The sequence below is a fragment of the Sciurus carolinensis genome, chromosome 3 (assembly GCF_902686445.1).
Source record: "Sciurus carolinensis chromosome 3, mSciCar1.2, whole genome shotgun sequence".
Taxonomy (NCBI): domain Eukaryota; kingdom Metazoa; phylum Chordata; class Mammalia; order Rodentia; family Sciuridae; genus Sciurus; species Sciurus carolinensis.
The window spans coordinates 52,468,127-52,493,278 of NC_062215.1; the positions used below are offsets into that span (position 1 = coordinate 52,468,127).

The following is a 25,152-nucleotide window of genomic DNA, read 5'->3' on the forward strand; positions in this document are numbered from 1 at the left end:
TCAGTTCTGCTCCTGTGACAGACATCGTGGACTATTATGAGGCTTCCATTTCAGAGACTCAGGTAAGGAGGTTGGGGTGGGTCCCTGCCTCCTGAGGGTGTGGGCAGGGTTGGAGGAGGGAGCAAAGTCTTGCCAGTGTTAAACAGAATTGGGGGCCCTGTTGACAGCATCCTGAGTCAGTGGCCCAGGGGTTGGGGGCTCTGAGAATGCACTTTCTGCAATTGATCCTGTAGCTCTTCTCCTTCCCTCTTCCCCCTTTTCTTTGCCTGCCCCAATTTCAGGCACTAGAGTCCAGGACATAATTACTTTTCAGGCTTCCTCCTGTGAATCCTGAGGGAGCCCTAAGCCCCCAGGGATTCCCTCCTGTCTGCCCCTCCCTCACACCCTACCCCCTACCATGGCTTTCCTCCAGTATTTAAACAACCACGGGTGCTCCCAGCCTAACTGTGGGATTTTCCTTCACTAACAAATGAAATCCATCCTCATGGTCCTTGCTTTCATCTTTGGAGGATGGCCAGGTCTCCATGTTTGCCTTAGGGCCTCTTTGCTTCTGCTTCTATCTCCTTTCCCATTATCCGGGTTCCTGCCGGCACCGAAGGAGTTAACTCTGCCAAGGCACCCCCCCCATTCTGGCTCCTAGCTCCCTCCCTCCCTCCCCCTGCTTCCTCTCTCCTCCTCTCTCCCCTTCCCTCCTCGGCTCCACGGCTCCCTCGGCCGCTGCCATCTCCAACCCCCCCACCCCACTCCCCCGCCACGGCCCCTAGCCCCTGGCCGTTTGGCAAAACCCCTCCCCTACCCCGGGGCTCCCCGAAATCCAGTTCCCCTCCCCCACCCCAGCTCATGCCCCAGCCCCCGAACCTCGGGGCTATCAGCCCCCGGTGCCCCCGCCCCTCCTGAGAATCGGGGTGTGCTCCCCAAGCCCCCTCCCCTCCACTGGGGAGCCCCTTTTAGGGCCCCCTTCCTCTCCCTCCCACGCTCCCCTACCCTTCCCTTCTCCAACCCCCTCCTTCCCCTCTCACCCCTCCCCCCATCCTGGCTCCCCCTGCAAAAGTGGGGTGCGGAGGGGGGAGGGGTGAGAACCCACCGAGGGGAGGAACGAAACTCCAATGAAGTCAGAGCCCCTTACCCGCCGCCGCGGCCAGGCCCCCCAACATGGACTGTCTCTGTATAGTGACAACCAAGGTAAGCACGATGGGGGGGCTACAAACTGGAGGGAGCATGTGAATTTGTGGGGAGGGGTTAGACAGGCCTTATCTGGCACTGAGGCCCTAGAGTGAGAGCATCAGAAGATGTATTTGGGGGTCATAATTCAGTTTTGGGGTTCACATACTAAAAAAGCTCGATTTGGCCACAGGTGCCCCCTGGAGTGATCCCTTTATACCTGTAGAAAAATGAAAATTTGGGGGTATTCCATGGTTTCAGGGTCTGATGGGTTTTGGGGTTCACTAGCGATGTTTGAGGGCAACTTATTTAAGGAGAAGCCTGGCTCACATGGGAGTCCTGCTTTTGTATGTGGCAAGGTGGGCTATATGTGTGGGGGGCTTATTTTCCCTCCTGAAGGAAAAGCTGGCTTCCAGGTGTCTTGTCCAGTATTGGGGGGCTGTTGGCATAAGGCTAAAGGTTATTGGTTGTGAGTGCCTGACTGGACTGGGGGTGTCAGCTCGCAAGGAAGGGGTGGGCCTTCAGGCTATAGAACAAGCATCTCACATACATTTGGGGGTGCTCTCTTGATTTGAGGGAACTGTTAATTTGGGGTTCAATCATATGGAATGGAGATAGTTGGGAGTTGTCAGAAGGCTGGGGCCTGACACAGAATCACCTGAGGGAATGAGCCAGGTGAGGTTAGGACTCCGGTTCTCCCATGGGAGCTAGAAGGTTGCAGCAGTTGAGGTTGCCAGCTCCTGTGAAGGAGGAGGAGAGGTTTGGGGAGAGGGGTTTTGGGAAGCAGGACTTGAAGGATGGTACAAAATTTGAGGGTTTCCCAGGCTGGTGCCCAAATATCCCCATCTCCTCCCACACTGCATTTAGTCCTGCTCAAGAAAGAGAAGAGCAGATGGAGGGGGACTGTTACTCCTGATGTTTGGGATCAAGGTAGGGGAGAGCACCTGGATGTAAGAGTCCCTGAGGACTTATGACTGAGGCTACTGGTGTGAAGAGGCTAGTAGGATGAAAAGGCGTAGGAAGAGGGCAAGGCTGGCAGTAGTGGGGTTCCCTACAAGGGTGTCTCTGTGGTTAGAGCCTGGAAAGGGCAGGTGATCTTGGATGGGTAGCACAAGCAAGCTCTTGGTGGGATGCAGAATACCTAGGTCCTTGCTTCCAGACTCTGGGACTGGAAAGCTGGATGCCTGGTGTATGGAGGGAGGCTTGGGCGGGTGGCAGGCAGCTGGGGGTTGGGGGGTGGGACAGGAAGTGGGGGCCGGGGGAGGCGGGGTCCGTGTGAGTCACAGGCTGGGGAGGGGGTTATATTTAGTGGGAACTGCAGCTTCTCATGGGAGGGAGCTGAGGACACACATGTTCCTTGCCACAAACTCACACATGTGTGTACACATGCATTGTGCACGTGTGAGCATGACTGGAGGAGATTGAGGGCTAAGGACCTTTACATCCAGATCCCTACTCTTTACCAGGGCTACTTGCTTGTCTCCCATTCTGTAGGCTTTCGGTTTCTTCCTGGTTGATTTTTGTACCTCAGTTTCTCTCTTCTGGTTTCTTTCAATGTCTGTGATTGGATGCTCCTCCAGTCTCCTGCCCTTACGCTGGCTCCCTGGCCTTGGCTCCCTAGCTATGGTCCCTTGTGTACAGGTGTACACAGAAAGCTCGTTGGAATGTGTGGGTTCTGCTCCCACACGTGAACACATTAATGTGAGCAAGGATAAGGGGCTTGCCTGCCCTGGTGGCTGTTCTGGGTGGGTGGATGGGGCTTATTCATTCTCCCCTCCAGACTTCTACCTCTTTGATGGAGCGCAGGGTTGAGCATCCTTGAAGGAAGGAGGTTTGCAGGAAGGATCATGCATTTGGGATTTTACTGAGGCATGGAGACTTAGGCTTGCCACATTCCTTGACCGCAAAACTTGAGAGTCTCGGGATGGCGAAGACTCCAACTCCCATAAGACCCTGAGGCACAGAATCCCTCAGTGTTGGAGTGTTGCTGCCCTTCGGACTGTTGGGAGTTGTGGTTCATCTCTATTCAGGGCAACAAAGGGTAATCGAGGAGCAACCAGCAGGGGGCACATGGCTCCTGCCCCCCCCCCCCCCCCGAAAATGCTGGCTAGGGAGTGATCAGGCTTTATGGTCGTTGAGTTCCCCACCTCAGTCTGACAACCTTTCATTTTTCAATGCCTATATTTATAGACTCCCGCAGTAATTTAAGGAGCATTGTTTATTGCCAGTATGTGCTAGGCCCTGTGCTTTGTGCAAATTGTTTTACAGCTATCACTTAGTCTTACTCGTTGCTATTATCTCCGCCAGTATCTCTGTCTCTGAGCGTCTCTTTCTCCCACTCCGCCCCCGTCCCTCCCCCTTCTCCCCGCGCTGCTGCCGCCGTTGCCATGGTAACCGGCGACGACTGAAGTTGCGTGGCGGACTTGAGGGCCGGGCGAGGGTGGCGGAGGGCGGAGCAGAATAAGTGAGGGGTGGGAGTTAAGTGGAGAAAAGAAGGGTTTTTGGCTAGGACCCCGGAAGCGAAGCGGTTAAACCCTCCGGGTGGTCCTTATTGGGCAAAGCTAAGATATGGGGGGCGGGGCAGTGTGGCCAACCGCCTCATTCATTGGCCGATAGGGGCGTGGCGGAAGGATAGTGTGGGCGAGGACGGGGGAGCGAATGGGCGGGAAGTGGACGGAGGCGTGGTCTCTAGGAGGCAGGTGGGTGGGGTCTGGCTTACTCTCGGAGGAGGCGGGCAACAACCCTCGGAAAGGGGAGGGGCTGGATTACCTGACCGAAAGGAGGGCGGGCTGACCGAAAGGAGAGGCGTGGCGTGGTCCCTAGCGCCGAAAGCAGACCGGCTTTGAGGGGCAGTTGTCCTTAAACTGCAGTTCGCGGGGGTCTTTGGTAAAGAGAATCCAGGGATTAGGAAATCTGACGTCTCAATTTTCCTAAGATGGAGTCCTGTTCAGATTTCATCAGAGAACCCCTCCTACCTCAGCTCTATGTTCCAGGGAGACGGTTGCTAGGCGACACCAAAGTCCTTGATTGCTGTGTTGCCAGGCAACGGGGAAACGGAAAATGGAGGGAAAAAGGAAATGGGGGATGGGAGAGGGTCTTAATGGGCTATAGCGCCCACTGGTGGAGAAGTAGGGCCTGTGCATTTTTTGTCCTGGAAAGGAATTTTGAGTCAAGCAATCCAGATGGGAAACTAGGACATTGGGGGTCATTTTGGGGGCGCATCTAGTAGATGCCGATCAACGCATGGGCAAGATTCTAGGGAAATCGTCATTTCTGCCATGGGTGGGCCTTTTATAGAAGGCAGACAGCCAATTGGAGGAGATCCTTTCCTGGGTTTTAAGAACTGGAAAAGTGGGCGTTCAATGGGAGAATATTTAAAAGATAGCCTTTCAGTTTCAGTTGTTTGGGAGAAAATGGAAGCCTCTGAAGAGACCTGAGTCAGTTCGTTTGAGATGTTCTGGAAGATGTGTGGGTCACAGCAAATTGCAGTCCAAATCTTACTTTGTTGAATATTATTTGAATTTTGAGTGTAGGGAAGATATATTTGGGAGTGATCTTCCAACAAAATGAATTCAGAATCATGGAGGGAATGTTGAGATATAAGGAAGCAACCAGAAAAAAGTAAATTATGAATTTGAGGGGTAAAGCAAAGGATAGAGAAATACCTCCTAACATAAGGGTTTGGAAATAAATTGAGATTGCAGTTGAATTGAGAGGGTCTGCTTTAAGGTAGACTAAATATTCCTTGGAATTGGGTTCTTGTGTGGGGCTGGTATATTAGAAAGTTCTGAGTATCATTAGATTCAGCAGTTTGGACAGGTGATCCCCCTCAACGTTGGTAGACTCTTTGGATATTTATATTAGAACAAGGTAAGAGTTGCACTAATTTCAACTTCTCTAATAGTGGATTGAAGGCAGATATAATTTAGAAAGGGAGAGTATATTAAGTTGAAGGCACTCTTGAAGAAGTATTGTCTGGTTGTCAGGTGGGGCTGGACTTACGGGGAGACCTATGCCGATTAGAGTAGATGTCTTGGAGTCTGGGGGGCTGCTGTTCACAACAACAATCTTAAGGTGGGGGCTGCTGGGAGAGGCATTTTTGATCCCTTAGGAGGTCGTATAAGTGAAGGAGAAATGCTGGCTCCTTCTCTGTGCCCTAGGATACAGAGATGTTCACTGAGGTTTTAGAATGTTTAGGGGCCTGGTGATTTGGGGACAGGGCAATAGGTGAGATAAGGGGTTCTTGAGAACAAGACAGATAAATTGGAGTCTATTTGTAGAAAGGTCAGAATAGGAGTATACTATGTAAGGTGAGGTCCAAGAGAAACAGCTGGAATCAGGGAAGTTGGTGGCTAAGAGGGTCTCCCCTCACCCCTCTCTCCCAACGTGACGCTCTCCCGTACTGCGCAGGCGCCGCCCCCCCCCCACCGGCCGCAGCCTCCTGTCGCCGCGGCCGCCGCAGCCCCCGCCCCTCTGCCCCTCCCCCTTCCCCCAACCCGGGACCCTTGCTATCCCACCCGCCCCCTTCCCTCAGTTCCCCTCCCCTCCTCCATGTCGGCTCGGAACAGATTCGCCTCCATGTGTCTCTGCGTGGTACGTGCCGCGGTACGGGATCCGGCCCCGCTCCCCTCTTCCTGGACCCCCCAAATCTCAGGGTGCGAGCTTCAAGTGCTGTCGCTTTTGCCTCTGCTTGGCTCGGGGTCTCTGCGTTGCAACTTCTTGGGGACAAGCGCAGTGGGTCGCCCCTCTTATCATCCACTAACTCACACCCTTGTTTTGGGGTGCAAGCCTCGGTTCCAGGTCATTCGTGAAACTGGGGCTTTGGTCGGGGGCGGGCAAGAGGGAAAGAACAGCAAGCCCGTATATGTCCCTCCAGGCCTTGTGTCAAACCCTAATGTGTTGGGGGTGCAGACTCGTTCCAGTAGTATCTGAGCTGTCACAGCTCAAGGCCCTAAATACCCAGTGGGTTAAAGGAGCGGGGTCCTCCTTTCTGTCCTGCTTTAGTCACCCTGTAATCCAGGACTGAGAAGTACTGACAGCTCCACCCTTCAGTTCTCAGTTTCAGAATTGCTGGTCCTCACCCCAGTCCTTCCAGACCTTTCTCCTTTCTTTTCCCCCTCACTACTGTACATTGAAAATTTCTAGGGGATGAACATAGGGCCTAACCTCCAACCACATTTTGGGACCTTTGGTTCTTCATTCTGTGTTCCTCATTTTCCTCATATTACTAAGAATCCCCAAAAGCTTTTTCCTTAGTGTTAGACCTCCCCACTCCCATGGGGACTGGGCAGGGAGAGAGATGCCTGGGGTCTCACTGTGATAAAAGTTTACCTTCATTTCCTCTCTAGAATAAACCATGAAATGTGTCTCTTCATGCTTCCATTTTCTTTGGTGCAGCCTGACATTTCTTCATCAGATATGTGAATTCTTTGTGAAGTGGGGTGAAGATGGAAGGACATTGGACTCAAACCCTCCCCCAGACTCCAAAACTTGGAACTGCAAGTTTTAGCCTAATTTATCTTGCAGGAAATTGGGGACCTTGCAAAGTGAGAAGAGAGGCCTGTTTCTTTCCCTTCCTCCTAGACCCCACAATGCCAGGGCATTGTCCCTTGGCTTGTGCACTGTCCAGGCTGAAGACCACCTGCTCAGGATATGGCGTGAACAACCTCTTTCAGTTCATAGCACTGTTACCCAACACAGCTCAGCCTTTGAGGAGGGCTGTTTTGCTCACTACTCCTACTTTCCTCTCTGCTTTTTGTGCGCATGGTATTAATCTCTGGAGTTCAGGATTCTCTCTTCGCATCCATGGCCCAGACTTGGTGATTCCCTATTTCTCTTCTTTAAAGCTCTTTAACCATATCCAGATACTTCTTAATTCTAGTTGTCTCTGTGTCCTGGGTTGAGAATCTTTGTGTTGACAGGACCGGTTTCCTCCTCTAATTCTCTTCACTTCACCCTTATCCTACAGCAGTGTTGAATTACATCCTTGGCGTGGTTCATCATTCTGATGTTCAGAATCATACTCTAATACCAGGCATTGTCCTTGATAAGCTTCCTCCTATTTGGTCTTGCAGTTGTTGCCCCTCAAATATTGGGGTACTCTCAGCTTCTCAGAAACTTTTGAGAGGAAATTCTGCCTCTTTTCCCCATGTGCACTGATAGCTGTATTCTGTCTTTTCCAGTCCCCAAGAGAGCCCTGCATCTGGTACCCTCTACCTCCTCCCCTGAACCTGGAGTCTGGACCCATCTACTGTGGGGGTCAACTCCTGAGGAGAGTGGTACAGGAGGTTAGAGGCAGCTGTGAAAGGAGCCAGGCAGAGAGGCACAGTTGTCCTTCACTGCTGCCTTCATCTGCCCTTTACACACATCTCTCTCTCTCTCTCTCTCTCTCTCTCTCTCTCTCTCTCTCTCGCCCCCAGTTAATCTTATCTTAAGCTAGCACTGGAGGCCCTTGAGATAGCACTGGTTAATTGGGCAGGGAGTCTAGGGACATGTTGGGTCTTTTACCCCAAAAGGCCAGAGGGAGACCTGACTTCACTGTGAGGTTCAGCATGCTACCCTCTTCCCTGGTGGTCTCGGGGGACCTGGCATTCATTTGTGTCCCTCCTGAGCCCTACTGCTTTTTTTCCTCCCCTTCCTCCCCCATCACATCCCTTTCTAGTACATCCGGATTAGCTGGACGGGCTGTGGACTACTGTAAGGTTGCAACTAACTCTGGGGTCCTTTTGCCGACTATTTGGGAACAAGTGAGGCCAGTGAAGGAAGAGTGGGACAGGCTTAGCCTTGTCCTTCCTGAAGGGCTGATGCCAAATACCTTCTAGTTGAAGAGCCTGACTTTGGTCCCTGCTTCAGGCATGCAAGGTGCTGGAAAACCAATTGCTCATGGGGTAGAGGTTGCAATGGGGAGACTGAGGTGATGAAGGTGGAGTGCAGAGCAGGAGCAGCAAGTGAAGTGTGGGAGAGGGAGTCTAGAACATGGGAGTGGAATTTAGATGATGAGGGAAGCAAAGAAGTTGGGGGATGGGATGTGGAGAATAGAAGTACTAGGGTCAGGGGCAAGAGTTCTTGAAGGAGGGAGGGAGGAAGACCTGGAAAAGGGGTGAAGACACGGATGCCCAAGGAAGGGGATGCTGGGTAGAAGGCCAAGGCCCTGGGATATGTATGAGGAGCAGCAGTTGGGGGATGGTGCTGGGACTTGGGGAGAGAAGAGAGGTGCTGAGGCCCTGGAGGGAGAGGGGGCTGTCGGGAGGGTGGAGAGAGGGGAGCCAATGGGCTGGAGGAGAGGGAGGGGGAGGAGCTGGTCAGGCCCCAGGGCCTTCCGCACTGCACTGGCTGGGGGAAGAGGAGGCGGCTGGGGCAGGCGGCCTGGAGCCTGAGGCACTGGGCCCGCCCAGTGACGCCTCGGTCCCCCTCCCCAGAAATACCGCTACCAAGATGAAGACACGCCCCCTCTGGAGCACAGCCCGGCCCACCTCCCCAACCAGGTAAACGCCCCCGAACTGGTGCACGTGGCGGAGAGGAACTTGTCCCACCTCGAGGCCGTCCATGGGGTCGTGGGCCATGCCCACCTCTCCCCCCTCAAGGTAGGAGACCCTGGCGGCCCCCTCCCCAGTGCGGCCCTCAGAGCCTCGGAGCTGCAGCAACCCCCATGGGCCGGTAGGGCAAGAGCTATGGTGGAAACGTTGGGACTGGGGTGGGGGCATCTGGGGCTCCTGGGACCTGGGGGAGGGGGCGTTTGGGGGCGCTGGAAACACTTTGGTCCCACCAGGAAGTCAGGCATGTGGGAGTGGGTACGGAGCCTGTGTGTGTGTGTGTGTGTGTGTGTGTCTGTCTGTCTCAGCGCTGTGTGCGCCTGTGGAGACATCTGCATCCCCCGGAGGCCCCCAACGCCAGGGCTCTCTTCATTCCTTCACACCCCCAACCTCCGGTTGCTTCTGTTTTCTGTGTCCAGAGCTCTGTTCCAAGCGCCTGATGCCCTCATTTGCTCCTGTCCCTTCCCGCCTCCTCCCCCACCTCCGCCTCTGGGCCTGCTCTCCCTGTCCCTGAGTCTCCAGCCCTTTCCATCTGTCTGGCCTGCGACTTCATGTAGTGGGGCATTTTTTGCCTCTTCCTCTGCCCCAGCCTTTGCTCCCCTCCTGTGCTCCCTCCCCATCCACGGCTTTTTCCTCCCTGCTGGCTGCTGGCTGGTTCTTCATGCTGTCTCTCTCTTCCTCCCACGCATCTCCTTCCCCACCTCGCTGATCCCCAGCTCAGTCCTCTGAGGCCTGATCAGTCTTCTCCTTGGTCAGCCAGCTTCCCCTTTCCCAGTTTCATCCTTCCTGGTTCCTCTCTTCTTTCCTCTTCTTGGGCTCACCTCTACCCATATTTTCCTTCTTTTCCCATTATTATTCATCACCACCTGTTTCCCCTTCCCCTCCTTCTCTGCTCAGTGTGCTTTCTCTTCTCTAGTCCTGAGAGGCCTTATTTCTGAGACCTTCTATTTTCCAGTGTACTTTCCATCTTCTTCCCCCTCAGTGTCATCGTCTGGGGACACAGGATGAGGAGGAATGCAGAGCACAAGACAGGCTGTGAGATTGAGGACAACGAGGGGGTCAGTGGTGTGGGAAGCCCCAGAAAGGGGCAGGTTGCTGATGTTACACCAAGAAATGGGAAGGAGGTTTCTGAACTGAGGATATGAGGCAGGGAGAGTCCCCCATTGGGACTGGAAGTGGCAGGAACGAGTTGGATGGGGGTGGGAAGGGGACAGATAGGGATGACACTGTGAAATCAGGGCAGTGGATTGAGCTGGTCCAGAGGAAGGAAAGCAAGGCCCTGGAAATGGGGATGGTGCTTAGCATTTGAATGCAACTTTGTGGCTTCAAGGAATAAAGGAAAATTCCAGATGCCTTTTGCAAGATGGGGCCACTAAGTTGTCAACAGGAATGAGGAAGACAGAGAAGGGAAGTTTGAGGGGTGGTAGGTAGTTAGGTGCCAGGGAGTGTTGGAACCACAACTCAGGAAGCAAACAGGAGTGGAGGGAGAGTCCTGGAGGCCACTAGTGATGCTGCAGGACTTCTCAGCATAAGGCCTCAGTTGTAGGACAGGAGAAGTCTCAATTTTCAGATGGGTAGTGGGTTGAGAAGTGAAGGAGTGATTTGGGGATAGAATCTTGAGGGTTTGAAGATGGGGTAACATTTGATTCCCTCTCTAGGGAATCAAATTGGGATGGAGGGTAAGGACAGGAGATTGATAAAGGATGGGACAGGGGTCTAAAATAGGGACCTGGAAGTGGATAGAGAATGAAGGCTGCGGTTAGAAGATGGAAACTGAAGGGAGGGTACAGGAATCTGGATGGAGGGTGTTGGATGGCAGTAGAGATAAGGATGAATGTAATCTTGGATGAAGGATGGGGCATCAGGGAGGGTTTAGAATAGGGATGGGGATGAACATGTGGATGAGATTTTGGCAGTCTGTGGCTGTTGGTTGGACAAAAGCGTTTGCTGTGTTTGGGAGGGTGGCGTTAGTAGATTTATGGTTGTGAAATCTGTTATAGAACCTGAAAATGACCGCAGTTTCTAGAATTGAGAAATAGGAGTAGGAGAGAGGAGGGCCCCTTTGGAGGGGAAAAGTGGGAAGGAGCCTGGGGAATCCTTTTACTTGGTTGGCCCCAGGTATCTATTTAAGGAGAAAATAGGTTGGGGACCCCGGAAGAAGGCTCTTGGCTGCCTCCCCCTATTGCCATAGAGACGTGGCTTTGGTTGCCCTGGCAATTGGGGAAGCCCCTAGGACCTAGGACTGGCCTGAAGCTGGCCCCGCCCAGGAGTCCAGAGACCTGGCCGCGTCTAGGCGACTGACGTCAAGGGCCTGGGAACGCCTCACTTTAACCCTTTCCTTAATGAAGGCGGGGGAGGGAGTAGGTGTGCAGGCTAGGACCCGGATGTCTTTCACCACTCCCCGTTTCTGACGTCCTTTGCATTGCGTAGGGTAAGGGGCGCCGGGGAGACCGGAAGGCAGGTTACTCAGGATGTGCTGTGCCCACAAACCTCTTAGACCTGGCTGCCTCTCGGCCTGGTTACTAGGGGGCGGGGCCCAGAGCAGGAGAGGCGGGGCTAGCGGAGTCCTGCTGTGCTCAGGCTTCTGGACGACCCCAGGCCACGCCCATCTCCCCCGCCTGTTGTCCTGACGACAGGGCCTCCTGGAGGTGGGTCTCCCCAGGTCTTGACTGGGCTTAGATACCGTTGCTAGGCAACAAGGTTCCTGGAGGAAGGCGTGGATTGGATGGCGGGTGGGTGAGGGGGAGGGAGGGGCCTGCAGCTGGGGAAATCCTGGATTCCCAGAGCGCAGGGTTTAGGGCAAGTGTACGCGAAGGTGAGGGACAAATCTGGGAGAGCGTTATAAAAATATCTGGGTAAATGTGGGGGGATAGTGACAGGGAGGGGGCAGGAAGGGGGTGATCAGGACCTGATGGACAGGAACCCTGGTGTGTATGTGTGTAGCACATAAGGCATGTAACACCCTGTGGTGTTATATCCGGTGAGAAGCTCCCTCCCCCCAGCCCCCTCTCACTCTTTACCATCTGCTGCTCCCCTTCCGTCTGGCTGTCTCTCCCTTCCCATTCCTCAGACACCTCCTTCCATTTGCAGGGGACCTGAGCTGAGCAGAGTTGAATCCATGCACATGTGTATCTGTGTGTGTGTGTGAGTATATGAAATGTGAGCTAAGCCTGGGTCCTTGAGGAGCCCCTAAGGGTGGCAGAGTGGGGCTTGGCAAAGTGGCTGAAAGGGGAGCTAGGCTGATGGAACCTATGATTGGTTATAGGCTCCCTCTTGAGTTAAGGTTGAGTCAGCTTTTCATTTCCTTTCTCCCCTCACAGGCCAATTCTCCCCCTGTGATTGTCAACACAGACACCCTAGAAGCCCCAGGATATGTGAGTTGTTTAGATTTTGGGGCTGGGACCATTTCAGAAGGAGGGAGGGAAGGATGGAGGACCTAAGTCCCTGTGTGGGGAGGGAGGTCCAGGTTCTCAGGTTGGAATGTCCATCTCATTATTTTTGTGTTTCTGTCCCGTGTTGGAGTTGCAGGTGAACGGAACCGAGGGGGAGATGGAATACGAGGAGATCACATTGGAAAGGGTGAGCCAGCTCCTCCTTACAAGGTCCCCTTGTCTCTCTGCCTATGCCTCTCTCCATTCCCATGTTTTCTAGGTGGCCAGCTCCTTACCCTTGTCCCTTAGTGCTCTGGCTGCAAGTCTCCACCCATTCCTTGCCTCACTCACCTTGCCAGAATTGGACAGCGAGGGGAGCTAACCTATTGCCCTCCTTTTTCTCAGGGTAACTCAGGTCTGGGCTTCAGCATCGCAGGTGGCACTGACAACCCACACATCGGTGACGATCCATCCATTTTCATCACCAAGATTATTCCTGGAGGGGCTGCAGCCCAGGATGGTCGTCTCAGGTGGGGAGGGGAGACAGGGGTTAGGAAGCTAGTATGCTTGAAAATGAGGGCCAGGGCACCAGGAAGCTCCTGGCTCAGGCCCACCTTGCTGCTCCCAGGGTCAACGATAGCATCCTGTTTGTAAATGAAGTGGATGTGCGGGAGGTGACCCACTCAGCAGCAGTGGAAGCCCTCAAAGAGGCAGGCTCAATTGTGCGCCTCTATGTCATGCGCCGGAAGCCCCCAGCTGAGAAGGTCATGGAGATCAAGCTTATCAAGGGGCCTAAAGGTAGTAACCCATTTGGTCTCACTCCTGTCCTAAATGTTCTTATCTGCCCCCCACCAAAAAAAAATTAAGGCCTGCTTCCCAGGCAGCTGAGCACCCACCTCTTCTATTCCTTGCATCCAGGTCTTGGTTTCAGCATCGCAGGGGGTGTAGGGAACCAGCACATCCCTGGAGATAACAGCATCTATGTAACCAAGATCATCGAAGGGGGTGCTGCCCACAAAGACGGGAGGTTGCAGATTGGAGACAAGATCTTGGCGGTGAGGACCTGTACTTTTCTAGCCTGTAGACCCTGGACAGCCCCAGGATCCTTATTACCTCACCCTACTATATCTGCTTTGTCGCCATTTCTCGATCTGTCTGAGCTTTGCTTCCCTTGACCCCAGGTCAACAGTGTGGGGCTGGAAGATGTCATGCATGAGGATGCCGTGGCAGCCCTGAAGAACACATATGATGTTGTCTACCTAAAGGTGGCCAAGCCCAGCAATGCCTACCTGAGTGACAGCTATGCTCCCCCAGACATCACAACCTGTGAGAGCCCTCCAAATCCAAAAGCTCCTTATGACCCATTGTAGTTAGCTCCATGACATATAACCCTGTGATATTCCCTGTGGCTATTCCTCTGCAGATTATCCCACGAAATGGACATAACCTCTGATTCTTGCTGTGGTTGAAGAGTGATAGAAAATGAGTCACCTTAGAAGCACTAGAAAAGATGAACAATCTCTCCCTCCAGAGTATAAGGCCCACTTGTTTTTATGGCTAATTTGATCAAATTCTCAAGAAATAGACGATTGTAGCTGGGTGTGGTGGTGCATGCCTGTAATCCCAGCAGCTTGGTAGGCTGAGACAGGAGGATTGCAAGTTTGAGGTTAGCCTCAGCAACTTAGGAAGGCCCTAAGCAAGTGAGACCCTGTCTCAAAATAAAAAAAACAAAAAAGGCTGGGGCCATAGCTCAGTGCTAACTTTTCCTGGGTTAAATTTCCAGTAACAACAACAATAAAAGAAAAATAGATGATTCCTATGCTCTTTCAGAGTAGGAAAAGATGAAAGGCTTCATATCTCATTTTATAAGGCCAGTTTAAATGGTCACAAAGATAACCTAAAAGAAGGAAAGTAAAGACCAATTTTACTTCTGAATAATGTAAAAATTTATAGCATCATAGTAGGAACCCCAATATGGCAGCATATTAAGAGAACAATATTTTTTAAAAAGATTGTTTCAGAAAACTAAAGGTGGTACATTATTAGGAAATTCCTAATATGACTCATTATATAAAAAAAATTAAATGAGAAGCTGAGCTTGGTGGTGCACACCTGTAATCCCAGCAACTTGGGAGATTGTCAGGAGGATTGCAAGTTTGAGGCTAGCCTGGACAATTTAGCAAGACCCTCAGCAACTTAATGAGACCTATGTCAAAATAAAAATAAATAAATAAAATAAATAAATAAACAGGACTGGGAGAGGTAGTTCAGTGGTAAAGTGCCCCTGGGTTCCGATCCCCTGTCCAAAAAAAAAAAAAAAAAAAAGAGTGAAAAAATTTATAGAATCATCTTAAATAGATATGGAAAGTCAGTTGATGAAATTTATTTTGGGTGAGAACTTTCAGTAAAGTAGGAGCAGAGGAATTTTCCTTAATGTGATGAGGAGTAGTTAGCAGCAGCCAGCAATGAATATTTTGCAGTGTCTCCATTAACTTAGGAAGGAGGCAATGATGCCTCTTAATACTGTTACTGTGTTTCATTACTTTAGACAAAGTTTCTTTCTCTCTCTCTCCCTCTCTCTCTCTCTCTTTTTTTTTTGCAGTACCAGAAGTTGAACCCAGGGGTGCTCTACCACTGAGCTATATCCCCAGTCCTTTTTATTTTTTGAGAAAGTCTCTTGCTAAATTGCCCAGACTGACCCTGAACTTGTGACCCTGTGATCCTCCTGCTTCAGTCCCCTGAGTTGCTGGGATTACACTGCATCCAGCTTAGACTGGGTTTTTTTAATGTCAGTACTGTTGACATCTTTGGGTCCAATGATTCTTTGTTGTTCTTGGAATTTCCAGGATTCACCCCTACCCCACCCCCAGTGGTAGGGATTGAACCCAGGTCCTTGCACATGCTAGGCAAATGCTCTACTAAACTTTTCCCCTAGCCTCTGTAAACGTTTTTTATTGGGAACTTTTTCCCTAGTACATCTTCTCATTGCTATGATTTCTTGTTATTTATCTTCACATTCTTAACTTCCTGTTTTATTTCTGAGTTTTTCAGTTAATTTGTTTATGTTTTAGTCTAAATGGTTCACAAATAAGAATAATTTTGTTTCTCTCTTTTCTTTTCTTGTTTTTTTTTTTTTTTTTTTGGTACCGGGGATTGAACTCAGGGGCACTCAACCACTGAGCTATATCCATAGTCCTATTTTGTATTTTATTTAGAGATAGGGTCTCACTGAGTTGCTTAGCACCTTGCTTTTGCTGAGGCTGACTTTGAATTCCTGCTTCAGCCTCCCGAGCTCCTGGGATTACAGGCATGCACCACTGTGCCTGGTTGTTTCTTTCTTTTCAAATGTGACATCTGTTTATTATTGTCTTGCTCAAAAGCAATGATTCTCAACTAGGGTAATTTTGCTGGGGTAATTTTGTTGTAACAGGTTTGACTGTTATTACCACAAGGAAGAAGGTGGGAGGAGGGATACTGTTGTCATCTGATAGAAATATAAATGACAAGAAATGTAAAAGTTATATGAAGAAAATTATGAAATTTTACTGAAGGATACAAAACAAAGTTTCTGGATGGAAAATCTTAATACGTGGAAGATCTCAACCCTCTCCAAATTAATCTGTACATTTCATGCAGTCCCAATCAGGATTTAATATTGTTTTCCCCCTGGGAATGTAGCAGATTGATCCTAAAGTTCAACTGGAAAAATACGTGTAGAATAGCTAAGACATTTTAGAGAAGAATAATTAAGTGTGGCTGCCCCTACCAAATATGAAATCATACTTTAAACCACGTGGTACTATTTTTCTGAATACCATAATCTATGTAAAGGAACCTGGGCTCCTTGGGAAAATGACTGATTCCAAATCTTGGGGAAGAAATATATGACATAAAGTTCAACATCTTTCATACTAGAAAGTAAGGAAGGTAACCAAGACTACTAGGGTCAAAAGACACAGCCATATTGAAGAGACTCCTGGCCATTCAGTCAAAACTCATTCAATGTGTTTAAGTCTATGAGGTCATAGTTATATTTAAAAATAATTGGGGCTTGGTGTGGTGGCACACACCTGTAATCCCAGCGACTTGGGATACTGGGGCAGGAGGATGACAAGTTTGAGTCAGCCTGGGCAACTTAGTAAGAGGCTTCCTCAAAATAAAAAAGGACTGGGAACATAGCTTATGACAGAGCACCCCTGGGTTCAATCCCCAGTACTGCAGAAGAAAAAGAATTAGCTGGGTGTGGTGGTGCAGGCCTGTAATAACAGTGGTTTGGGAGGCTGAGGCAGGAGGATCATGAGTTCAAAGCCAGCCTTAGCAATTTAGTGAGGTCCTGAATGATTCAATGAGACCCAATCTTGAAATAAAGTATAAAAAGGGCTGGGAATGTGGTTCAGTGGTTAAGTTCCCTGGGTTCATTCCCAATTCCACCCCCCCCCCCAAAAAAAAAAAAAAGAATAATTGGGAAGCCAGTTTTGGTGGTAAGTGCCCATAGTCCAGCAACATGGGAGGTGAAGGCAGGTGGATTGCTCAAGTCTAGCCCAAATAATATACCAAGACACTGTCTCAAAAACAAAAACAAGAAGCAAATTATGATCAAATTAATAGTAGGCTGGGGAGTATAGTTCAGTGGTAGAGCACTTGCCTAGCATATACAAGGCTCTGGGTTCAATCCCTAAGATTGCAAAAAAAAAAAAAAAAAAAAAAAAATTTTGGGTCCCTTTGGAAGATGCTAGAAAACTCATTCACTATGAACACTGGTAAAGAGTTGAGCATCCATCCTCCCTTTCCTGTACAAACTATACCTTAGAGTAACCAAAAGGTTGACATGGGATAATTCTTTATAGAAAATTCTATTAATGTTGTCCCATCTGAAAAAGATAAACACACATACACACACACACCCCAATAAAGAAATAGAATGTCCTTATTTGGTGGTCTCAGATGAAGATCCAAAATCATCAGTGACTGTGAAAGCTTGGGTGAGAGGTTGATGGGTAGACAAGGCTGAAGACATCTGAAAAATAACCAGACACCATTGCATCCTTTATGACAGACACAGTAGGAAGTGCACAGTGTTGCCTATGAAGTCTACTTACTCACATATTGAATTTGAATCTGTTGGAGCCTCTAGAATAAGGGTCCCAGGAGATATAAGAGCAGAGGCATAGGTTAAATAAGACCACAGGAATTATGGAATTATGTAGAAATTTCCCTGTTAGAATTTCCCTCATAAAACCTGGGAAAATTTTTTAGATAAATGACCTAGTTTTTTAACAGACAAATGGCCAAGAGGAGGGGACCAAAAAAAAAAAAAAAAAAAAAAAAGGAATCTTGTGGATTAAGAGATTTGAGAGAAACATCAGCCAAAAGAAAGAAAACCCAAAAAGCATGGTATTAATATTGCTATTTGACATCACCATCCCTGGCATATCAAGGACAATACATAACTTTCAAGTCCTTTATCCCCTAAGAGAACCAACCTCTGATGCTATAAATTCCCAACCCCTGACATTGCTGGATCTGATGTCCCCTTTACTATATCACCCAATATCTCTGACAGAATAGCTTTCTTTTTGTCTGAGTCTGACTTTCTTGGTTCCTGTTGGAGGGAGTGGACTGGTGGGTGCTGATGTGTGCCCTCCTTGTATTTCATCTCATCCTTCTGTGCCTTCCCTCAGCTTATTCCCAGCACCTGGACAATGAGATCAGTCATAGTAGCTACTTGGGCACCGACTACCCCACAGCCATGACCCCCACTTCCCCTCGGCGCTACTCCCCAGTGGCCAAGGACCTGCTTGGGGAGGAAGACATTCCTCGAGAACCGAGGCGAATCGTGATCCACCGGGGCTCCACGGGTCTGGGCTTCAACATTGTGGGTGGTGAAGACGGTGAAGGCATCTTCATCTCCTTCATCCTGGCCGGGGGCCCTGCGGACCTCAGCGGGGAGCTGCGGAAGGGGGACCAGATCCTGTCGGTGAGGGAAGGCCTGCCCTTGCTAACCTGCCTGCTCTGTCCCCCCAGCAGGGCTCAGAGCTCTTGGGAAGGGTCTGGGTGGGTTGAAGCCTGGTTCTCCTGCTGAACTACTCCCTGCTCCACTTAGACCCGAAAAGTGTGGAGCTACTCAGCCTCTTTTCCTCTCTAGGTTAATGGTGTTGATCTCCGAAACGCCAGCCATGAGCAGGCTGCCATTGCCCTCAAGAATGCGGGTCAGACGGTCACGATCATTGCTCAATATAAACCAGAAGGTACCAGGCCTAAGGCACCAGTCTTGTGAGCTCAGAATTTGTTTTCTCAACTGATGGCTTCAGCAGGGGTGAGGGTGGGGTGGGGCAGAGAGGTTTTGGCAATAGAATAGAGCACAGTTCAGGAATCTTCTTGTGTTTCCTCAGAGTACAGCCGATTCGAGGCCAAGATCCATGACCTTCGGGAACAGCTCATGAACAGCAGCCTGGGCTCAGGGACTGCCTCCCTACGGAGCAACCCCAAAAGGGGTTTCTATATCAGGTCAGAGGCTTACTGGGCTGGGCTCTTTGGGCTTCTGTGGATTCCTCTTTCCTCTGTGCCCATTCCCTATTCCTTAGCCAGCTCTTGCCCTAAACCCTGCCTGATGCCATCCCCTGCTCCCACACCCAGGCTTATTGCTCAGCCACTGTTCACAGGTTTAGTGGCACAGATTAATCTTCTGAAATACACCATCTGATTTGGAAAATAACTTCTGCCCCAAAATATTCCACTTGCCTTCTAGCCCCAGGGCACCATGGCCCCTCACCAAGGAGTCCTAGACTGCCTCACAGTTGGTTATTTAAAAGGTCAACATAGGACTTTTAGGATTTCTTTATATATATATTTATTTAGGTATTAGAGATTGAAGCCAATGGAGCTTTACCACTGACCTACATCCCCAGGCTTTTTTATTTTATATTTTGAGACAGGGCCTTGCTAAGTTGCTGAGACTGACCTCAAACTTGTGATCCTCCTGTCATAGCCTCCCAAGTTGCTGGGAGTACAGGCATGTACCAGCTTTTTAAGATGGGGGTCTTGCTATATTTCCCAGGCTGGTCTTGAACTCCTGAGCCTGAGTGATCCTCCTGCCTTAGTCTCCTGAGTAGCTGGGACTTTCTGCACATGTCATTGCACTCAGCTTTAGGATATTTTCAATATTGATTTAGTCTTGACATCCCTGTGGGAAGTCTCAGGGAGATGGACCACAATTCTCTCATGCCTGTCTCCTGTCTCTTCAGCAGCATTTACCCCTTTCTTAGGATTCCTCTCCCTATTGACTCCTCTTTTGTGCTCATCCCCAGTGTGGACATGGTGGCTTAGTTTTCTGTTGCATTTTTCCTTGTCTCTCTCTCTCTTTCTGGTCCTGTCATTCACCCAACCTCATCTGCCACTCCACTGATGGGATGGTGTATTTCAGAAGATTAATCTGTGCCACTAAACCTGTGAACAGTGGCTGAGCAATAAGCCTGGGTGTGGGAGCAGGGGAGGGCATCAGGCAGGGTTTAGGGCAAGAGCTGGCTAAGGAATAGGGAATGGGCACAGAGGAAAGTGGCTCTTAGAGCCATCAGCCCTGGCCTGACCTCTCAGAAGTGCAGACTCACCTTTCTGGCCATCTGCTTGCTTTTCCTTCTTCCCTCCCCTTCTCCCTTCCTTCTTTCCTTCCTCCCTAGGGATTGAAGCCAGGGGCACTTTACTACTGAGCTATATCACCATTTCTTTTTATATTTTTGTTGAGACAGGTCTTGCTAAGTTGCTTAGGGCTTCACTAAATTGTTGAGGCTGCCCTTGAACTTGGTGTTCGTCCTGCCTCAGCTTCCTAGTTACTGGGATTGGCCATCTACTTTCTAGCCATCTCTGCTAAGATGTCCTTCAGGCATGTCATACTCAACACATCCCACACTGAGCTCACAGTCTCTCCTGGGTTCTTGTGTTCTCTCTTTCACCATCTACCTAGACCCTTGGCTTATACTTGAGGTTCCACTTGACTTTCCCTCTTCTGTCAGGGTCCAGTAGGTCCCCAGGGTCATTAATTTCTGACTCCAAGATGATGCCAACAATTTCAGTCTCTCCCATCTTTCCAGTCCCATTGCTTTACTCTGCATCTTTAATTTCTTGGAGAGTCGATAGTTTTCTTGTCCTAACCCTAGAACCCTAGTGTTTATGACTCCCTCACAGGGGATTGATGCTGATAAGGGATAAGAGTAACTAATGTTTGCTGGTGAGGGACTTTTTTTTCCCCTTCGTCTTCTTTTTTCCCATATGAATTTGAGCAGATTCAAGGGAATTGTGTGGCATGCATACATATTAAAAACTGCTATCTGGAGTTCTTGCTCTCATTCTGGAAATACCATACATGTCATGACAACTATGTGTTACAGCAGAGCTTTTTATCCCTGCCCAGTTTTTGTGATCCTGTGGGCATGCCACTAGCAAGCAGCCCAAGCTTTGCTGCAAATTCCTAGCCCAGAACCTTTAGGCTGGTTCTTGGAGTGTCTGGTACATATTTCCTGGAGTCCTAGCCATGTTCTGACCCATAGCCACTTGCCCTCTAGGGCCCTGTTTGATTACGACAAGACAAAGGACTGTGGCTTCCTGAGCCAGGCCCTGAGCTTCCGCTTTGGGGACGTGCTGCATGTAATTGATGCTAGCGATGAAGAGTGGTGGCAGGCACGGCGGGTCCACTCTGACAGTGAGACGGATGACATTGGCTTCATCCCCAGCAAACGACGGTGAGGCTCCTGGGACTTGCAGACTTCCTGCCCCAGGCACTGAAGGTCCCAAGGTTCTCCAGGGTGGGCAGCTAATGGGGGGTTCTCTGGAGTCTGTCTGGTGGACCCTCCTGGTGACTGTTGTTTCCATGAGCCTTTGGGGCAGACAGCTCCTCATTGAGGATCACAGGGTCCAGAGGGTGGGGGCTGTTAGGCCCCTCACCAGGCACTTTCCCACCCTGGATCCCTCATTATCCCACAGGGTTGAGCGACGGGAGTGGTCAAGGTTAAAGGCCAAGGTAGGTGGAGGAGGGGTGAGTTTGGTGGAAGAGTGGGGTTCTCACAAAGCTGAACCCTTAACCAACCCATGGCTTCTTTTTTCTTCCTAGGACTGGGGCTCCAGCTCTGGATCACAGGGTAGGTAGGGCCAGCTGGGAAGCCCTGGGGTGACAGGAACACCAAGGAAGGCAAGGGGATCCAGGTCCACTGCCTTGGATCCCCTTGAAGACGCTTTGTCTCCCACCAGGTCGAGAAGACTCGGTTCTGAGCTACGAGACAGTGACACAAATGGAAGGTGAGCCCTGACCCCTGCCTCAGCCCCAGCCCTCCTGCTCCCTTGGTCTGTTCGCTGCCTGAGCCTGGCTCCTCTCCTCAGTTCACTATGCTCGCCCCATCATCATCCTTGGGCCCACGAAGGACCGCGCCAATGACGATCTTCTCTCCGAGTTCCCCGACAAGTTTGGATCCTGTGTTCCCCGTGAGTGCTGGGGCCTTGGAGGGAGGTGGAGGTGAAGGTGAAGGTGGGGGTGGAAGAGTGGGAGGCTTCAGGAGCCCCACTTGTGAAGGCTATAGGCAAAACTGCCTGGAGGCATTGGAGTGCAGAGGGTCACAGGGTTCCTCAGAGGAAGGGGTCTTCTCAGCCCCCCTTATGTTACATAGTAACCAAGCCCAGGCCAGAAATTGGGAGACCCTGGTGGTGCTGGGAGGTGGTTCTGTCCCTCTTGAGTCTTGGTCTTCCCAGTGGCCTCCTACCAAGGATGAACTGGGCATTTTGGGGTTTGGTTGGTGTAGGTAGGTTTTAAGCTAGAGGGATGGTGGTTAGATCTTTGGGGGGGTGGGGTGACTTCCTGGCAGATACCACACGGCCCAAGCGGGAGTATGAGATAGATGGCCGGGATTACCACTTTGTATCGTCCCGGGAAAAAATGGAGAAGGACATTCAGGCGCACAAGTTCATTGAGGCTGGCCAGTACAACAGCCATCTCTACGGGACCAGTGTCCAGTCTGTGCGAGAGGTGGCAGAGCAGGTAGGACCCAGTGGGCACCTGGTCCTCTTCCTTCTGCCCTCTCCCCACCCCATTGCCTCCTCCAGCTCTCTCTAACTCTCTTTCTCTCTGTCTCTTTCCCTGCTGGGTCTCCACTCCGCTCCTCCACCTCCTTCTCCTCTTGGGCAACTCTGTCTGGCTGCCTGCTCTTTTGTGCACTGCTGCCCTCACTTCCTGACCCCACACTCCCCACTGCCATCTGTCCCTTTCCTCTGTTCCCCTCCTCCTTGCTCCACTTCTCTCTCTCTTTCTGTGACCATATCTTGGCCTCCTCCAACTTGGTCCCTCCCTTCTTCCTAATTTCCTTCTGGCCCTCTCCCCTCTCCTCCCTTTTCCTGGGGTCCCCACGCCCCTCTCCCATTCCTCTGATAACTCCTTTTACTGATGCTTGCCACCCTGCCTGCACTCCCTCCCTGGCTTCTTTCTCCATCTGCCTTCTCTCCCTCCCATCTGTCTCTCCTTGTCCCTTCCATCTGTCTGTCCTCTGTCTGTCCTCCTCTCCCTCCTCCCTTTATCCTACTTCCTTTCTCCTTTTCCCTTGCTTTCTTTCCCTACCTGTCCTGTCCTACCTTCCACATCCACCCCTCTCCACTGCCCCTCTTGACCCTGCTCTGCCTCCATCTTCTGGGTCCCCTTCCTGTCTGTTTTTTATCACATCCTCCATTTTTTTCCTTCCCTGCCCTTCTGTGCTTGGCTGTCCATCTTCCCTTTCCTTTTTCTCTCTGTCTTTCACTCTGTCTATTCATATCCCCTTCCTACCCTGACTCTCTGTCCATGTGTCTTTTGACATCCATGTCATTTCCTCCTTGGCCATCCTCTTGTCCCCACTTTTCCATGTTCTGTGTCCCTTCTTGGCACCTGGTCTGTCCTTTCCCGCCACCTGCTGGTCCCCCTCCGCCTACCCTGCCTGCCCCCAGGGGAAGCACTGCATCCTCGATGTCTCAGCCAATGCTGTGCGGCGGCTGCAGGCGGCCCACCTGCACCCTATCGCCATCTTCATCCGCCCCCGCTCCCTGGAGAATGTGCTGTGAGTATGGTCCTGGGGGCCTCCCCTCTGCTCCCTCTCAAGGCCTCTGTGTTGAACTCTCCCCTCAGAACCCTGGACAGCACCTCCAGCAGCCCTCAGTGGGGATCTGCAAGGAGAGCTGAAACCCAGAGATTGCCAGGAGTCCCAGGCGTTTCCTCTTTTCTCCTGCATTGAGCTAGGCAGGCTGTAGCTCCCAGCAGCTCTTGGGACACATGTCTGCTGGGGCAAGCCAGGGCCTCAGGGGCAGTTGGGAGTTAGAGCCCTAGGAAGTTAGGCTCTAACTTCCTTAGATGGGACTGAAGACTGGAAGGATAAACTCCTGGGAACACCCATACCTGGCTGGGGTGGGTTGTGGGTGGGGGATCATCTGTGGCCCGAAAGGATATCAGGAATTGTACTTTTTGCCTCTTGCTCCCAATAAGAAAGACCAGTTGCAACCTAACATCCCTGGATGGAGGAGGTAAAAGTCTGGGTCTCTCTTCACAGAGAGATTAACAAGCGTATCACAGAGGAGCAAGCCCGCAAAGCCTTTGACAGAGCCACCAAACTGGAGCAGGAGTTCACAGAGTGTTTCTCAGGTGAGGCTATAGTGGCAGCACACACGGACAGCACTTTGGCTCAGATTTGACAAAGTTGACCCCACTACAGGGATGGCTCAGGAAGAGGTGCCCTGTGGGTGGGTGCAGCCCTGTGGCTCATGGCTGGGGGAATTAGGAAAAGGTGCCCCTTTCTCTGGGCTGTGCCCTGCCTTGGTCAGGCATCCTCTGGCCCTTGGCCTCACTCCCTGCTCCACCCACTCCCAGCCATCGTGGAGGGTGACAGCTTTGAGGAGATCTACCACAAGGTGAAGCGTGTCATCGAGGACCTCTCAGGCCCCTACATCTGGGTCCCAGCCCGAGAGAGACTCTGATTCCTGCCCTGGCTTGGCCTGGACTCGCCCTGCCTCCATCACCCGGGCCCTTGGTCTGGACTGAATTGCCCACGTCCTTCGCACCCCAGCCTCCCTCTGACCCCTTCTTATTTATTTCCTTTCTAACTGGATCCAGCTCATTGGAGGGGGGACACTCCTCTGCATGTATCCCTGCACCTCAGAACTGGACTCCAGAACCCTAGGAACCTGGGGTCTGGGCAGGGAGCCGGGCTCCTGGTTCCGAGCCCTTGCTCCTCAGGATCCCTACCCTTGCCCGCCCCCAATGCACACACAGACCCACTGGGGGCTGCCCGCCCTCCCCTGTCTTCTCCCACACACATTCCAGAAGTCAGGGCCCTCTAAAGGAGCACCCGCTGTAGGGATGCAGGGCCACAGGCCTCCGTGCTCTCCTGAGGCAGGGTCTGGGGTCACCCTTGCCCCATCATAACTCCCCATGTCCCTTGATTTCTCATTTTCTTTTCTTTTTTTTTTCTTCACAAAGGTGGTTTTTTGGGGGGAGAAGTAGCGGGACTCCACTGTGGGTCCCCTGCCTTCCACATGCCCCCCACCTTTTTTCTTTGCTGGTTTGCATGAGTGGAAGGTCTAACTGTGGCTTTTTTTTTTTTTCCCTGGGATTTTTCTTCCTTGTTTCTTTTATTCTTTTTTTTTTTTCTTTTTTTTTCTTTTTTCTTTTGTTTTGGGGGAAAGGGGAGGGATGGGTCTAGGGAGTGGGGAATATGGGGGGGAGGGCGGGGGGCAGGGGTTAGGGATTGGGTGTCTGGGAGCCAGGGGAAGACTGAAAATGCTGCCGCCTTCTGCAATTTATTTATTTTTTCTTTTGAGAGAGTGAAAGGAAGAGACAGATACTTGAAACTCAGTGTGTGGCCTGGTTATTTGGGTCCTGGGTGTGGAGGGAGACAGGGTGGGAGCCCAGGGATGGGGTCTGGTAAATTCAGATCCTTCTTCATCTCAACCCAGAGAGAATAGGGTGACCTGAAAAAGGGCTTTGGAGGGAAGCAGCAAATCAAGGAAACAGAGTTGTTGAAGATTGGACCTGGAGAGGGCTGGAACTGTGTCCAGAGTCCCTGACAATCAGGAAGAGGTGACTTGCC

General features: G+C 51.0%; 1 protein-coding gene across 10 annotated transcripts; it reads left to right on the top strand.

Annotated features, from left to right (window-relative positions):
• The first annotated feature begins 752 nt into the window (after positions 1-752).
• Positions 753-24,721, top strand: Dlg4 (discs large MAGUK scaffold protein 4). 10 transcript variants are annotated; one of them, XM_047547196.1, is made up of 21 exons: positions 755-1,182; positions 8,580-8,645; positions 11,784-11,837; positions 12,014-12,067; positions 12,213-12,272; positions 12,470-12,594; positions 12,693-12,862; positions 12,983-13,119; positions 13,246-13,390; positions 17,746-18,041; positions 18,210-18,312; positions 18,457-18,571; positions 20,623-20,799; positions 21,041-21,077; positions 21,168-21,195; positions 21,305-21,352; positions 21,434-21,535; positions 21,913-22,085; positions 23,021-23,130; positions 23,617-23,708; positions 23,934-24,721. In XM_047547196.1, exons 5-21 carry the CDS (start codon positions 12,243-12,245, stop codon positions 24,038-24,040), a joined length of 1,995 nt encoding a protein of 664 aa, XP_047403152.1. In that variant the 5' UTR covers positions 755-1,182; positions 8,580-8,645; positions 11,784-11,837; positions 12,014-12,067; positions 12,213-12,242; the 3' UTR covers positions 24,041-24,721. The 10 variants fall into 10 exon arrangements, with proteins under 10 accessions (XP_047403143.1, XP_047403145.1, XP_047403149.1 ...); XM_047547197.1 differs by having other exon boundaries at positions 12,222-12,272; XM_047547187.1 differs by lacking the exon at positions 11,784-11,837 and having other exon boundaries at positions 753-1,182; positions 8,580-8,744.
• The last annotated feature ends 431 nt before the right edge of the window (positions 24,722-25,152 follow it).

Bases quoted from the DNA above. Each gene is read 5' to 3' on its own strand.
- Dlg4 (XM_047547187.1), top strand. From the start codon at position 1,153: ATGGACTGTCTCTGTATAGTGACAACCAAG. The intron at 12,595-12,692 runs GTGGGGAGGGGA...TGCTGCTCCCAG, and splicing joins GCCCAGGATGGTCGTCTCAG to GGTCAACGATAGCATCCTGT. The intron at 21,353-21,433 runs GTGAGCCCTGAC...TCCTCTCCTCAG, and splicing joins GACAGTGACACAAATGGAAG to TTCACTATGCTCGCCCCATC.